At 40.6% G+C, this 15095-nt stretch overlaps 1 protein-coding gene across 1 annotated transcript in view; it reads left to right on the top strand.

Moving 5' to 3' along the window:
- GLDC (glycine decarboxylase) overlaps nt 1-15095 on the top strand; it is a 101714-nt gene that overhangs the window by 48616 nt on the left and 38003 nt on the right. Inside the window, exons 9-15 of the mRNA XM_021682409.1 lie at nt 1728-1833; nt 3453-3592; nt 4140-4220; nt 6617-6714; nt 7424-7508; nt 7670-7711; nt 9067-9209. Coding sequence (XP_021538084.1) covers nt 1728-1833; nt 3453-3592; nt 4140-4220; nt 6617-6714; nt 7424-7508; nt 7670-7711; nt 9067-9209 — 695 coding nt within the window. The remainder of the gene's footprint in view (nt 1-1727; nt 1834-3452; nt 3593-4139; nt 4221-6616; nt 6715-7423; nt 7509-7669; nt 7712-9066; nt 9210-15095) is intronic.

Raw genomic sequence — 15095 nt, 5'->3', positions numbered from 1 at the left:
GAGGGAGAAAAGGAATCTTAAGCAGGCTCTGTGCTCAGGGCGTAGCCCGACTCGGGGCTTGATCTCAAAATCCTGAGATCATGACCTGAGCCAAAATCAAGAGTCAGATGCTTAACTGACTGAGCCACCCAGGTGCCCCAGGTTTCTTCCTTTCCTCTGCATTTTCTTTGACTGTTGGCTTCACTTTCTGGCATCTTTTTTTTTTTTGTCAGAGAGAGAGTGAGAGAGAGAGAGCACAAATAGAGGGAGCAGCAAGGCAGAGGGAGAAGCAGGCTCCCTGCTGAGCAAGGAGCCCAATGTGGGATTCAATCCCAGGACCCTGGGAACATGACCTGAGCCGAAGGCAGATGCTTAACTGACTGAGCCACCCAGGCATCCCTTTCTGGCATCTTTTGAGAACTGTTTCTTGTTTTGCAGTGGTCCCATGGCTGAGAAAATGTGTACCGAACAAAATAGATCCAATATTGAATATCAGCCAACTTAAAAGCATTGTGTTTCTCAGATGCCTTTCCCACTCTGTGGTGATTGGCTGTGAAGATGACCACATTAGGAGAAAATTCACACTAGTGGGACTGAAAACTTCAGAGTTTATGGTGCTGGACCAGTAAAATGGGAGTGGCAGTGGGAGAACGGAATAGGCTGGGCAGGGTAGGAATCTGAGACCTGAGTTGGGACCAGTTTCCTGGGAGGTAGGGATGATATTGCATGGTTAGAAGATAGCTTATTGGCAGGATCTAGGGTGATAAAGCAAATGAGGGATGGGACCAAGAGGAAGAGAAGCATGAGGTGGGCCTCCATCATTTTTTGCCACGTTGTCACTCGTTTTAGTATCTTATCCTAGCTATCTTCTTTTATCTTCTTCCCTGAATCAACATGCCATCAAAGTGGGTCCTTTTCTTGTTCCCCATGCAGGACTTCCTCACTGAAGCATTGCTGTCTGTGCCCCTTATCTCTGAGAGATTCCAGTGCCATTCCTTTCTATTTTCTGTCACACAAAACTCACGCTTCCCTGTAAATGTTCTTGTGAAACCTCAATCCCGAAACCTCAAGGGAGATATCTTTACCTGAGAAAGTGACCTTGCTGTGAACAGGGAATAGCCAATAGGTGCTGATATTCTCTAGTACATGTCCTGCCAATTCATTTTGGTTTTATCGCCCTGCGTCCTGCATTTTCATTTTTGGTAGTCCTTTCCCACACAATATTCATTCATCCATTGGTTGGCTGAAATTCAGCTTCTAGGGCTTTATTTAAGTTCTCAGTATAATTGTGTTCCCTGAGTTCTTGTGTATTTGTAAATTGTTTGTTGCTTTTATCCTTGAATTGTTTGATTGGTATAAAATTCTTGGATCTCACTTCTTTTCCCCTGACACCTTTATTACTCCGCTGTCTTCCTACATGAAATACTGCTCCTCGATGTTTAATGACAGCCCCATCTTCCCCCTTATGGGTGACATGATTATATTACATGGATGAAAGTCCTCCTTTATAGTGGTCAAATCTGAAAGTTTAGTATCGTGACTCCAGGGTGTCTTGGATGCTGTGTTTGCCCCTGAGATAGGCAGGTTATAAATCATCCCCCACTATCATAGAGAAAGCAGGAAATCTGATCACTTTTTTTGTCCCTGTTTTCAGTTGTGGCATTTCAAGTCAAAATAATACTCCTTCCCACTAACTGTCTTCATTGCATTGTTGAACATGATTCCTTAAATGTTCTTTGTTGTTTTAGGCTCTCTTGGCAAACATGGCTGCCATGTTTGCAATCTACCATGGTTCCCATGGGCTGGAGCATATCGCTAGGAGGGTACATAATGCCACTTTGATTTTGTCTGAAGGTGAGTCACTTCATAACAAGACTGATAAGCCTGAGTAAGTAAAATAGAAAACTCAGTGTATGTCCAATACTGTATACAAAATTGAAAGTCAAATAAAATATTTCGCCATTTCTGATAGACTGAGTGTTAAAATTTTTAATATGGAGATCTCTTACTTGCTCCCCAACTCCATAAACAAGAGGGATGATCACTCAGAGAAAAACGGGCAAAGGACATTAAGTGTAATTTTATTTTTTTATTTTTTTAAGATTTATTTATTTTATTTTAGAGAGAGAGAACCAGGGGGAGGGGCAGAGGGAGAGGGAGAGAGAGTCTTAAAGCACAGAGCCTGACACAGAGCTCAATCTCACAACCCTGAGATCACAACCTGAGCTGAAACAGAGTCAGAAGCTTAACCGACTACGTCCCCCAGGTGCCTGAGTGTAATTTTAAAAGAAGTAAATATACAAATAAATGGCCAGTAAACATAAAATTTTAACCTTACTATTAAGGAAATGTAAATTGAAACAATAGTGTTTTTCCCATTACATTGGTAAAGATTAAAAAGAATGCTGATGTTGGTATAAATTTTTTTTAAAGATTTTTTTCTATTTATTAGAAAGAAAGAGGGAGAACACAGACGGAGAGTAAGAGGGAGAAGCAGACTCCCTGCTGAGCAGATAGCCAGATGTGGGACTCGATCCCAGGACCCTAAGATCATGACCTGAGCTGAAGGTGGACACTCAACTGACCGAGCCACCCAGGCGCCCATGTTGGTATAACTTTCATGAGGGCATGTAAGCAGTACATATCAAAAGCTTTTAAAATGCGCCGACAGTTTGAATCAAAAATTCTACTTCTAGAAATGTATCTAAAGGAAATAATCACCTAAGGATGTGAAGGGTATCCATTGAAACATTGTTTATAATACCACAATCTTAGAAACAGCCTAAATGTTCAATAATAAGTGATTAAATTATTTTACATGCATATATTTGAATATTATACCACCATTAAAAATAATGACATGGATATCGATCTGTAGAAAAGCAAAATGTTCTTTATGTATTACAAATTTTTTAAAGTGTAAAGAAATATGTGATATCTCTCTTTCTCTCTCTCTCTCACACACACACACACACACACACACACATCCCAATTCTAGAGTAATATACACTAAATTGTAACCAGTGATTATTTTTGTATGGTGATTATGGTGATTTTTCTTTTTTTATATGTATTTCATAATATTCTATAGCATAGTGACAAACTTTTAATTTCTTTAAAAAAAAAAAAAGCAGCTATCAAAACACTGGCTAAAATCAGGAACAGACTATAGTTAAAATTTACCTCTTAGGGCCCCTGGATGGCTCAGTCAGTTAAGCATCCTACTCTTGATTTCAGCTCAGGTCATGATCTCAGGATCCTGCAATTGAGCCCTGCGTTGGGCTCTGCGCTCAGCGCAGTCTGCTGGTCCCTCCCTCTACCCGCTCTTGTGCTCTTCCTAAAATAAGTAAGTAAATAAATAAAATCTTAAAAAAAAAGGAAAAAGAGTTTACCTCTTTACTTCTCTGTGAAAGGTCAGGGGCCGCGGAGCAGATTTCTGTGTTAGGGACTCGTGGCTTTCCTATCTTGTCTAGGTCTCAAGCGAGCAGGGCATCAACTCCAGCATGACTTGTTCTTTGACACTTTGAAGATTCAGTGTGGCTGCTCAGTGAAGGAGGTCTTGGACAGGGCCACTCAGCGGCAAATCAATTTTCGGCTCTTTGAGGATGGCACAGTAAGTAAAACTTTTCCACTTTTTAAAATACTTTAAAGTTTCCTGACTTTTCTTAGTAAAAATTTTCTTCTTAAAAAAATCAGTATTGGAATTTTGGGCACAATCTATGTTTTTTAAATAATTTTCATTTCCCACTTGGAACATTGTGACTTTCAAATAAAGGATAATTCATTCTTAGCTTTACTTAAGACTTTGTGTTTTCAGGTATGGGACTCTTAGGCACATATTTTGCTCATAATACCCTTCACAATATGACTGTTGAAGGTAAAGACTATGATAAGTGATATAATAAATTAAGGTTAAGTATATCTGGTGACCTACCAGACCCACCAGACTGTTGGAGTCCAGAAGTGGCTCCTAAAACTCTAAACTTTGTAAAGTCTCAGACTCATCTAGTCCATGGGCCAACTTGGATACAAGGGCACCCAGATATTTTGGCATAACTGGAGGTCTTATCCAGCACCTTCCTCCCTTTGACTTCTCTTGGGGTTTCTCCACTGGTCTTGATGTTGGGCTGATGTTTTCCCTTTCATTTTCATTTCTGTAGCTTGGGATTTCTCTTGATGAAACAGTCAATGAAAAAGATCTGGATGACTTGTTGTGGATCTTTGGCTGTGAATCATCTGCAGTAAGTAAATTGAGAAGATGCATTTCTCATAATGACTGTTTGAGGTGTTGTCAAAGATGACTTTCCCTCTTGTGGCTCCAAGTGTGACACCGGGTGGCCTGCTGTTAAAATTATGCCACTGACCATCCCTGATAGCTGGTGGTCACTGCTGTGGGCCCTAGCTAGGACCTTACAGCCAGGCTATGTGGGAGGATTTTTAATGGTGTTTAATTAAAACTATCACTAACATGGAGAACCGTGACATTGGTGTCTTGGTTATGTCAGTTCTGGGAAAATACTTATTTATTGAACACCTAATATGTGGCAGGTACTATGTTAGGCCCTGAGGATGGTGGTGAATTAGACATGATTCCTGCCCCGACAGAGCTTATAGTCTAATGGGGACTCAGACATGCACAAGATTAAAATCCAGGTGATATCTTATGCTGGGTGTTGTCTGAAGATGCTCTGTGAGCACAGAGGAGGAGCTTCTCACCAAGACTTAGAGAAATTGTCCTAAGCTGAGTTCTGAATGATGAGTAGGAGTTATCCAATCTAAGATGGCACAATTGAAGAACTAGGAGAATGGGGCCAGAGGTGTTCCAGACACTGGGAAAAGCAACAATAAAGGCTTAGTGGAGAAAGATTACAATGTGAACTTGGGGCAGTTCAGCGTGACTGAGTTGGTTTCTAAAGCAACGAATTAGCAGGGCCATGTGAGAGGAAAGGTTATAGTTCTGTGGAATGAAGATGACAGAGAAGCAGTCAGTAGCTACCTAAACCTGTGGCAAGATGTTAATCACAACACTCTATAGGGCCTGGTGCACAGGAAGCACTCAGTAAATACTGTTGAATGAATCAATGGAAGGAAACGTTTCCCATACAGGTAGAAATAGGTTCCAGAGTGCTGACCGTGTGCTGAACGGTGCCATCCTGGTCGTCTATGTACTCTTTAAGAAGAGGACTTCAGTACCAGATAACAGTTGTAAATCATCAAAGAGATATCACACTGTTCTTTTTTAAGCCTTAATAAATAGGAGTGAATAAGCCATCTTCTCTCTAGAACTCTGCATTAAATTTAACCACAGGTTCCATGCATTTAAGGAATATTTATGGAGCACCCACTGAGGGCTCTAGATGGCTGTACTATCATGAGGAACAAGCCATGCATTTATATATTCTGGATATTAAACCCTTATCAGATATGATATGCAACATTTTTCCCCATTCTGTGGGTTGTCTCAATGCTTGATAGTGTCCTTTGATATGCAAAAGTTTTTAAATTTTAATTGAAGTCCACTTTATTTACTTTTTCTTTTGTTACTCATGCTTTTGGTGTCATATTTGAGAAACAAAATCCAAATCCAAGATCATGCAGATTTGTGTCTGTTTTCTTCTAAGAGTTTTATACTTTTGGCTTTTAAATTTAGGTCCTTAGTTCACTTTGAGTTAGTTTTTGTATATGGTATAAGGTAAGGGTTTGACTTCATTCTTTTACATCTGGATATCCACTTTTCTCAGCAATTGTTTGTTGAAGGGATTATCCTTTTGCCCACTGAATGGTCTTGGCACATGTATTTTATTAGAATTGTTCTCACAGATAAAAGCACTGTCAAGTAAGAATACTTCTTGAGTGTTGTCATCATAACTGGTTTTTTAAAATATTTATTTATTCAAGAGAGAGAGAGCAATCACATGCATGGAGTTGGGAGTCAGAGGAGAGGGAAAGAGAGAATCTCAAGCAGACTCCCCACTGAGTGTGGAGCCAGAAGCAGGGCTCAATCCCATGGCCCTGAGATCATGACCTGAGCCAAAATCAAGAGTTGGATGCTTAACTGACTGAGCCACCCAGGCGCCCCCATCATAACTTTTTTGATAGCCCTTTAAAATAACTTAATGTAGGGCGCCTGGGTGGCTCAGTCGGTTAAGCGACTGCCTTCGGCTCAGGTCATGATCCTGGAGTCCCAGGATTGAGTCCCGCATCGGGGTCCCTGCTCGGCAGGGAGCCTGCTTCTCCCTCTGACCCTCCCCCCTCTCATGTGCTCTCTGTCTCTCTCATTCTCTCCGTCTCAAATAAATAAATAAAATCTTTAAAAAAAAAAAATAAAATAACTTAATGTAACTTGCTTCATTACTCAAGGAACATGCAGGAGAAGTCTTGCCAGGGAGGGGGTGGCAATAAAAATTGTCATTTTTCCTCTTTTCCTCTGGCAAAGGTCAGTAGAACTTAGAAATGGTGCTCCGCCCAATTCATGACTCCTGATACCTGTTACCTCACCATGCCAGATGCCAGGGGGTTGGGCGGTGGTAGTAGATCTCTAGTGCTTTGTCGGGTTACATGCCAACCAGAAGCCTGGATCTCCACATGTAGTTCCAGGCATGCTTTCCACTGTTTAGTCTGTGGTCTCTCCACACAGGAGCTGGTTGCTGAAAGCATGGGCGAGGAGCGGAGAGGTATTCCAGGGACTGCTTTCAAGAGAACTAGCTCTTTCCTCACACATCAAGTGTTCAACAGGTTTGTGTGGTTGTGTGCATTATGTGCTGTGGCTTGAGAATACAATAGAGAGTGGCTGCTTTTTTAAAAATTTTGTTTTAAAGATTTATTTATTTGAGAGAGAGAGCAAGTGATAGTGTGCAAGTTGGGGGAGGGGCAGAGGGAGAGAATCTCAAGCAGACTTCCTACTAAGCATGGAGCCCAACATGGGGCTTAATCTCATGACGCATCATGAGATCATGACCTGAGCCAAAACCAAGAGTGGGAGGCTCAACCGACTTAGCCATCCAGGTGCCCATAGAGAGTGGCTTCTGGATCCAACTATGATATGGCTTGGGTTATTGTGGTTCAGCCATGGCTCACTAATAAACCAACGCCATAAGGATTCCATTCCTGATTGGCATACACGTTGGCAGTGTAACCCCTAAGCCCACTTGTCAGGAAGAAAGGTTTGGATGCATGGTTGCTAGGCTGAAGTTCATACCCAGGAACTCAACATAGTCCTCTTCCCAACCTTCCTCTCCTGCCCACAGAAGCTTCTTGTCCTACTGCATCCCCTGAGGTTCGTGGGGGTTCCATGCCCTTCCCTCTGATGCTTTGTTGGCATGTTGCCCATGGCTCAATTTGATCTGTATTTTGAAGGTAGATCTGTGTGTCTTATATTTCAGGAGGATGTATATGGACTCTTATCCCATTATAATGCCCCAAATCATGTGTTTTGTGTTCACAGCTATCACTCAGAAACAAATATTGTGCGATATATGAAGAAATTGGAAAACAAAGACATTTCCCTTGTTCACAGCATGATTCCGCTGGTAATTGTTGTCTTTGTTCTTACCTCTAACCCCAACCCTGGTCTCACCTCTTTGGGTTGCAGCTACATGCTGCAAGAGGGATGGAGGGGTGGCCATGTGGGGATATCAGAGGGTCAAGAGGAAATCACTAATGTGATACATTTTGGATATGCTTCTTAAAGGGGTCCTGTACCATGAAGCTCAACAGCTCATCTGAACTCGCAGTAAGTAGGACACTTCTCTTAAGAGGGAACTTAGTAGGAGCAGTGTTCTAGCTTGTACATAATTAGATAACTAGAGAAAGCTACTGGGACTGATTTAATAACTACCTGAATAATTCTTTACCTTGCTATTCTTTTTTTTTTTTTAAGATTTTATTTATTTATTTGAGTGAAATAGAGAGAGCTTGAGTGGGCAGGGAAGGGCAGAGGGAAAGGGAGATGCAGGCTCCCCACTGAGCAGGGAGCCTGATGCTGGGCTCAATCCCAGGACCCTGAGATCATGACCTGAACTGAAGGCAGATGCTTAACCAGCTGAGCTACCCAGGCACCCCCATCTTTATGTTGCTATTCAACAATCTTAGGAGAAACCCCAATTTTATCGCAACTTGATCATTTAAATTTGAGTAAAATTATCTGAAACTAATACTATATGTTAATTAATTGAATTTAAATTAAAATAATTAAATATATAATATTCATGCCTTCCTATCCCCTATTTATAGATTCATGCCTTCTTATCCCCTATTTATTTGTTTTAGTATAGATTTTATTTTTAAGTAATCTTAAAAATCTTGAACTCACAACCCTGAGACCAAGAGTCAAATGTCTACTGACTAAGCCAGCCACATGCCACTCCTATTCCCCCCTTTAAACCTGCAATGCTTTTATCAACTTGTAGTTGTTAAGCTCAGTAGAATTCAGAACCTTAAGCCTTCTTTCTAGAAATCCATTCACAGTGCGAGAAGGGTAGAGACTGGAGGTTTTCATTTATTTCTTGTGTCAACAGAAGATTTGTGTAACCTGCTCTTGTGGTTGGTAAGTATCTCTCCTAGGCTAGGATCCATTTTAGCAAAACTATCTTCTTCCTTTTTTTCCATAGGATTATTCTGATATGACAAATCACATCAGACAAAGGAAATCACTTTATATTGTGATTGGAAGCATTTTCCCCATTTGCTTTTGTTTTTGTCTTGTTCTGAGAATAAATACGTGTGCTGTATAAGAGTCCAAGTAAACCATACGTGAAACAACTCACTGGGTTTCATGGATATAAATCTATTTTGGGGACTTTTTGTTCCTGAAAAGATAGAAAAAGTTTATATTTTTGTGTAAATTCCCTTTCTAGGCCTTTCTGACCCACTTATAAAATGAAGGCAGTAATAGTACTTACCTGGTAAGATTGTGGTGAGATTTAATGAATTAATGTATTTAAAGTGCTTAAAACAGTGCCTGGCACATAGTAAATACTCTTTGTGCTAGCTAGTGCTATACTCACCATCATCATTATTAAAGTTTACTATTGTTATTACTATTACAATTGTACATATGCATATGTTTTCTCCCCTGTTGCTCTTCAGCCTATCACATGGAAAGAATTTGCAAACATCCACCCATTTGTGCCTCTGGACCAAGCTCAAGGGTATCAGCAACTTTTCCAAGAGCTTGAGAAAGACTTATGTGAACTCACGGGCTATGACCGAATCTCCTTCCAGCCTAACAGGTAAGAGATTTGTTCTCCTGTCTTTTAGCTATCTCTTGTGGTATAATACCCACCCCCAAAATTTTGAGGCTTGAAATGACAATTTCGTATCATTCTGAGAGTTGAGTAGACAGTTCAACTCTGCTGGGGTGGATGGCTAGAATATCCAATAAGTAGCCACATTCACATAGATGGCAAGTTAATGATGGAGCCCAGTTGAGGATGTTGACCTGGGCCTTGGTTCTTATTCATGTAGCCCTCTCCATGTGGTTGCTTGAGCTTCATTCGTCCTGGAATGATGTCTAGGTTTAAAGTGGAGTGTTCCATGATGGAAGAATGTGGAAGCTACAAAATCCCTTAAGGCTCAGCCTCTGAAGTTTCACAGCATGACTTCCAGAGCATTCTATCTGTTAAAGCAAGTGACAGGGCCAGCCCAGTTTGAATGCAGGAGGGGACAATACATGGGTGTGAATGTCCAGAGTTGTGTTTCATTGTGGGCCATCTTTGGAAACTAGTTACTATATCCATCAATGACATAGCATTAGAATTAGAATCAAGTACACATGTTAACTCCTAACAAGCAGCAACATCTCAATCCAGTAGGGTCAGGAGAACCTAGATCCTGGTTTGTGCTGTCACTAACTTTGAAAGTTCCCTGCTCCTCTTCTGGCCTCTGTTTCTTTATCTGTAAAGTAAAAACTCTGAAGAACAGTTGACTTTAAAAAAAAATTTTTTTTTTAATTTATTTTTTGACAGAGAGAGGGAACATAAGCAGGGGGAGTGGGAGAGGGAGAAGCAGGCTTCCCTAAGAGCATGGAGCCCGATATGGGGCTCGATCCCAGGACCCTGGGATCATGACCTGAGCTGAAGGCAGACGTGCAACCCACTGAGCCACCCAGGTGCCCCAAACAGTGACTTTTTTTTTAAAAGCAGAGGGCTCTAGCAACATTTCTTGGGTGCTTGTTAAAAATACAAATGTCTGTGTCCCACTCTAGGCCTACTGATCATAATCTCCAGGGTTTAGGACTAAGAAACCATATTTTTAAGAAGCAAACAAATAAATGATTCTGATATACAGCCAATTTGGAATCCACTGGGTTTGTGATCTGTCTTCATGGGAATAGAGAGATAGGTGGATAGACAAACACTTTCATCAGCATGAATTCACATTTAACTATCTTCAGAAGAGTTGCGTTTCTGCCGAGGGATTCTCCACAAGAAGTGTAATTCTCCACCAGCAGCCTCAGCATTGACATCACCCAGGAGCTTGTTAGAAATGTAGACTTCAAGATACAAAAATCAAATGATTTTTTTTAAAGATTTATTTATTCGAGGGTGGGGAGTGGCAGAGGGAGAATCTTCAAGCAGACTCCCCGCCAAGCGAGAAGCCCGACTGGGGGCTCGATCTCACAACCTTGAGATCATGACCTGAGCCAAAATCAAGCGTTGGAGGCTTAACCAACTGTACCACCGAGGCGCCCCAAAAATCAAATGATTTTAAAACTGGGACATTTATCATCTCACTCTCTGAAACAGAAAGTAATCAGATCTTAGCTACAATCAAGCCCTACCTCCTGTTTGGTAACATAAGCTATACAGCAAAGTCATGCACTTTGTGAAAACAGTATATCCTATAAAATACAAACCCTTTAAGATGGGGGCATATGGCAAATGAAAGGACACAGAGCTCTTTTAATAGTAGCCTCTCAAATGCTGATTTTATAAATAGGAAGGAATGACATTCATGAAAGTCTGGCTTCATACCTTCATTAAAACAACATCATCAAGCCCCTCCCCCTTTTTAAAGGAATAGAGGAACCTGGGTGAATTATTAATCTGAGGCAATAAACCTTTATTAAATGTTGAAAATGAAGAAACTTCGCCCTCTAGTGATGGAATATGATTACATCGTCTGTGTCATATAGGAGAGTAATTGTTAAGGACTATTTTAACTCTTAAGTCATTAGCTTTTGCAGCTCATTGAGGGCCCAGCCAGGGTCCTGAAAGACTGACCTAAGGATGAGGAAGCTTGCCTTCCCTTAAAGCAATGGTTCCCACCCCTGGCTGGAAATTGGAGTCATGTGGTGAGTTTATAAAAAGGTTCTGGTGTCCATATCACAATCCCAGATTGAATTATAATCTTGATAGGGAAAGACTGGGGTGAGGGAAGGGACACAGGCTTGAGTATGTCTTTAAAGCTTCTCAGGTGATTCCAATTTGAAGGCGAGGGTAAGAACCACTGTCGTAGAAGTTTCTCTGTTGTTTTTCTTATTATACATAATGCTCTTTCTCTGTCCTGCTCTCCTCACTCATGTGATTGGCAGTGAGATTCAGTACTCCATCTCAGTTTTGTAGGAGGGAAGGAGATGGTTATTAGGATGTCGTTTCTGTCAGTGATGCCTTCTCCACCTTCACAGATTCCCAGATATAACACTCATTGTCAAGAACCGATTTGAAAGTGACAGGAGCTGCGCCCAAAGTTGAGGCTTATTGAGGGATATTTCTGGTTCTTAGCAGAGGCTGCTGTGACAGATGAGGAAATGCCCTACTCTTTTGTTGGGAAGATAGACGATGCTTCCAGAGATTATTAAAGTTTGGGGAAAAGAGGAAGGGATGCACCATATATTCTCTGTGTAAGGATTTTGTTTTTATCTTGTTAAAACCCTCTTGGTTTATTTGTGCTAATCTCTCCACACGTGAATTATATATCCAGGTCTCATAATCTATATTCTAAGTATTATAATTAGTTACCACAGGACTAACTGTTTAGTGGTTAGTTCATCATGATTTACTGCTGGCTAGTGACCACTCCAATCCAAGATATTGTTGTAGGCTTCATATTTATTGTAAGAAGAAATACAAGTTTTCTTGAATATTCTGTACAGAGGGAGAATTTACTGTATCATCTCAGCCACTGAAATTTAGAATTACTTCTAAAATATGGAGTGCAGTCGCAATTATCATCAAGGTACTATTTCCTGGTGTTTTCATTTATACCTAATTGGAGTTGGTCAGTATGTCTATAGAGTTCTAGAGGCTAGTCACCTCACCAAAAAGTTTAGCATCTAAAATTTCTTTTCCTTTTTTGTTATATGATATTTAAAAGATAAATATGGCAAAATTTTTAGGAAGTAGCATTAGTAATATTTTGCAACTCTAAAATTTTTTATTGTGGTAAAATACACATAACATGAAAATTTACCATTTTAACCATTTTTAAGAGTATAGTTCAATAGCATGAATTCACATTGTTTTGTAAGCTTCAGCACCATCCATCTCCAGAACTTTTTTATCTTCCCAGATCAAAGCTCTGTATCAGTTAAACAACAACTCCTCATTTCTCTCTTACCCCAGTCTCTGGCAACCGTGATTTTATTTTCTGCTGCTACTAAATCAACTACTAGTTATGTCATGTAGGTGGAACTATATAATATTTGTCTTTTTGTATCTGGTGTATTTCACTTAGCATAATGTCTTTTTTTTTTTAAGATTTTATTTATTTATTTGAGACAGAATGAGAGAGAGAGAGCACATGAGAGGGGGGAGGGTCAGAGGGAGAAGCAGACCCCCTGCGGAGCAGGGAGCCCGATGCGGGACTCGATCCAGGGACTCCAGGATCATGACCTGAGCTGAAGGCAGTCGCTTAACCAACTGAGCCACCCAGGTGCCCTAGCATAATGTCTTTATCCATGTTGTAGCATGCATCAACATTTCCTTTTTAAGGCTGAATAATGTTCCCTTGTATGTGTGGACCACATTTTGCTTATCTCTGCCCATTGATGGACACTTGGGTTGTTTCCACCTTTTAGCTGTTGTGAATAATGTTGCTATGAACATTGGTATACAAATACCTGAGTCCCTGGTTTTAATTCTTTTGGGTATATACTCAGATGTGACATTGCTGGATGTATGGTAACTCTGTTTAATTTTTTGAGGAATGGCCATACTGATTTATGTATCAATGCAGAGATATAGGTGGGAAAAGGTATCTGAAAAGAAGGACAGTTATCTCAAGGTGATAGAACTTCAATACTTTTTGTCTTTAGGCCTTTTTAATTTTTTAATTTTAATTTTTCCCCTTCCCTGCCCTTACGCTTTTTTAGATTACTAAAAACGTTAACCATGATACATGTTAGTATGTAATATAAAAATAAGTTAATTTTATTGTGGGGAACATGCATATTATGAAACAATAACACAATGTAAGGATGCTTGCAGATTCATCTCTACGGTGGGTCTCCTGATCTCAGAGGATTTCTGCATCCCCTAATGGCATGATGAAGCTGGCTTCGACACTTGCCTGGGTTTGGAGGCAAACCATGTACTACCTCAGTCTTAGCAGTGACACAGTACTCAAACATAAAGTGAGAACGTCTTGTACCGTGGGCAAAGGAACCAAGCTCTGCAAAATAGAATGATATTTAACACCGAGTGCACTCGTAACACAACTCTCTGGTTCTAAGATGCCTGTGTAGGAGAACAGTTTTCAGGCATGAACCTGAGTGTTCTGCATGTGGCCCTGACGGCTCCACCTCATCTTTGCTGCTGGGCCCTTCCATACTATCTTCCAGTCCAGCGGAGATCTACATGATGCTCACAGAAGGCTATTGGTCTTTCTCTAATAGTTCCTACCTAGATATACACTGCCACAGGACCTTTCTCTTCAGTGGATTCTTTTTCTGAAAGGGAATTCAGCAGCTCAAAGGAAAGGTTAGCATCCAGAATATGTGAGACCTCCAAACGGCTTCTTAGTCATGATGTAGGTTTCTCTCTCACACAGCAAGAAAGCAAATGCTGTTACTGATCTGATTGAGGTTTAATTGAGGAATGACTGATAATTATGGTTGATAAAGGATTTTATTATGATCAATTGTGGCATGAAATCTTTCATTCATGTAGCTAAACTTTTACTTGGTCTATTTCCTGGGACCGTTAGATTCCAAAAAGGTGTCTAAAAGACTTGAAACAAACATGTCAAGAAACTTGTCCCCATTTCTCATATTTATTTGCTGCATCTACAAACCTGGAGAGCATTTCCAGTTTGCTGAAGAAAATACCCAAATATTTCATTACCTTTCCATTTTCTACTATGCCTAGCATGGCTTGCTTTGACTTGTTCCCCCATAATAGTGTGACACTCTTAAAATCATTCAACAGCTCATAAATACACTCCAGGAATTGCTGGGTTAGAATTATGATGTAATGTTTAAGGGAGACAGAAACAGTAATTAACACCTTCCACAGATATTTAAAGTGAAAGACAAGCCGGGATTATTATTAGCTCCCTTGGCTTATAAGAGTAAGGAAGTTGTTTTCGTCTTTTTTTTTTTAAATGTTATTTATTTATTTATTCATGAGAGTCAGAGAGAGAGAGAGAGAGAGAGAGAGGCAGAGGGAGAAGCAGGCTCCCCACCTAGCAGGGAGCCCGATGCGGGACTCGATCCAGGACCCTGGAATCATGACCTGAGCCGAAGGCAGACGCTTAACCATCTGAGCCACCCAGGCACCCAGTTGTTTTCGTCTTTAAAAACAGCAAACTACGAAAATGAATGTAGATAGAGCTGTCAGTTGCTTTCCCAGAATCTCCACCTGGAAGGCTCTTAAACAAAGGTGTAAACAGGGCATAATCTATGGATCTCAAACTTTATTGTACTGCAGAATCACCTGGGGGGCTTGTTAAATTGCTAAACTTCACTACCAGAGTTCCTGATTCAGTAAGGCTGGGTTGGGGCCTGAGTATTTGCATTTCTAACAAATTTCTGGATGATGTTAATATGCTGGTTTGGCCACTATACTGTGAAAAACACTGGGGTTGCAGGCATTCACAGTCCTGGCTGCTTATTAGAATTAGTTGGGGAGCCTCTGAAGAATACTGATGCTCTCCCTACCCCCACAAACTAGTTGCAT

This window comes from Neomonachus schauinslandi, chromosome 13 (assembly GCF_002201575.2).
Source record: "Neomonachus schauinslandi chromosome 13, ASM220157v2, whole genome shotgun sequence".
Classification (NCBI taxonomy): domain Eukaryota; kingdom Metazoa; phylum Chordata; class Mammalia; order Carnivora; family Phocidae; genus Neomonachus; species Neomonachus schauinslandi.
Note: the sequence above shows the minus strand (reverse complement) of the source record. Positions and strands in the feature narration are given on the sequence as shown.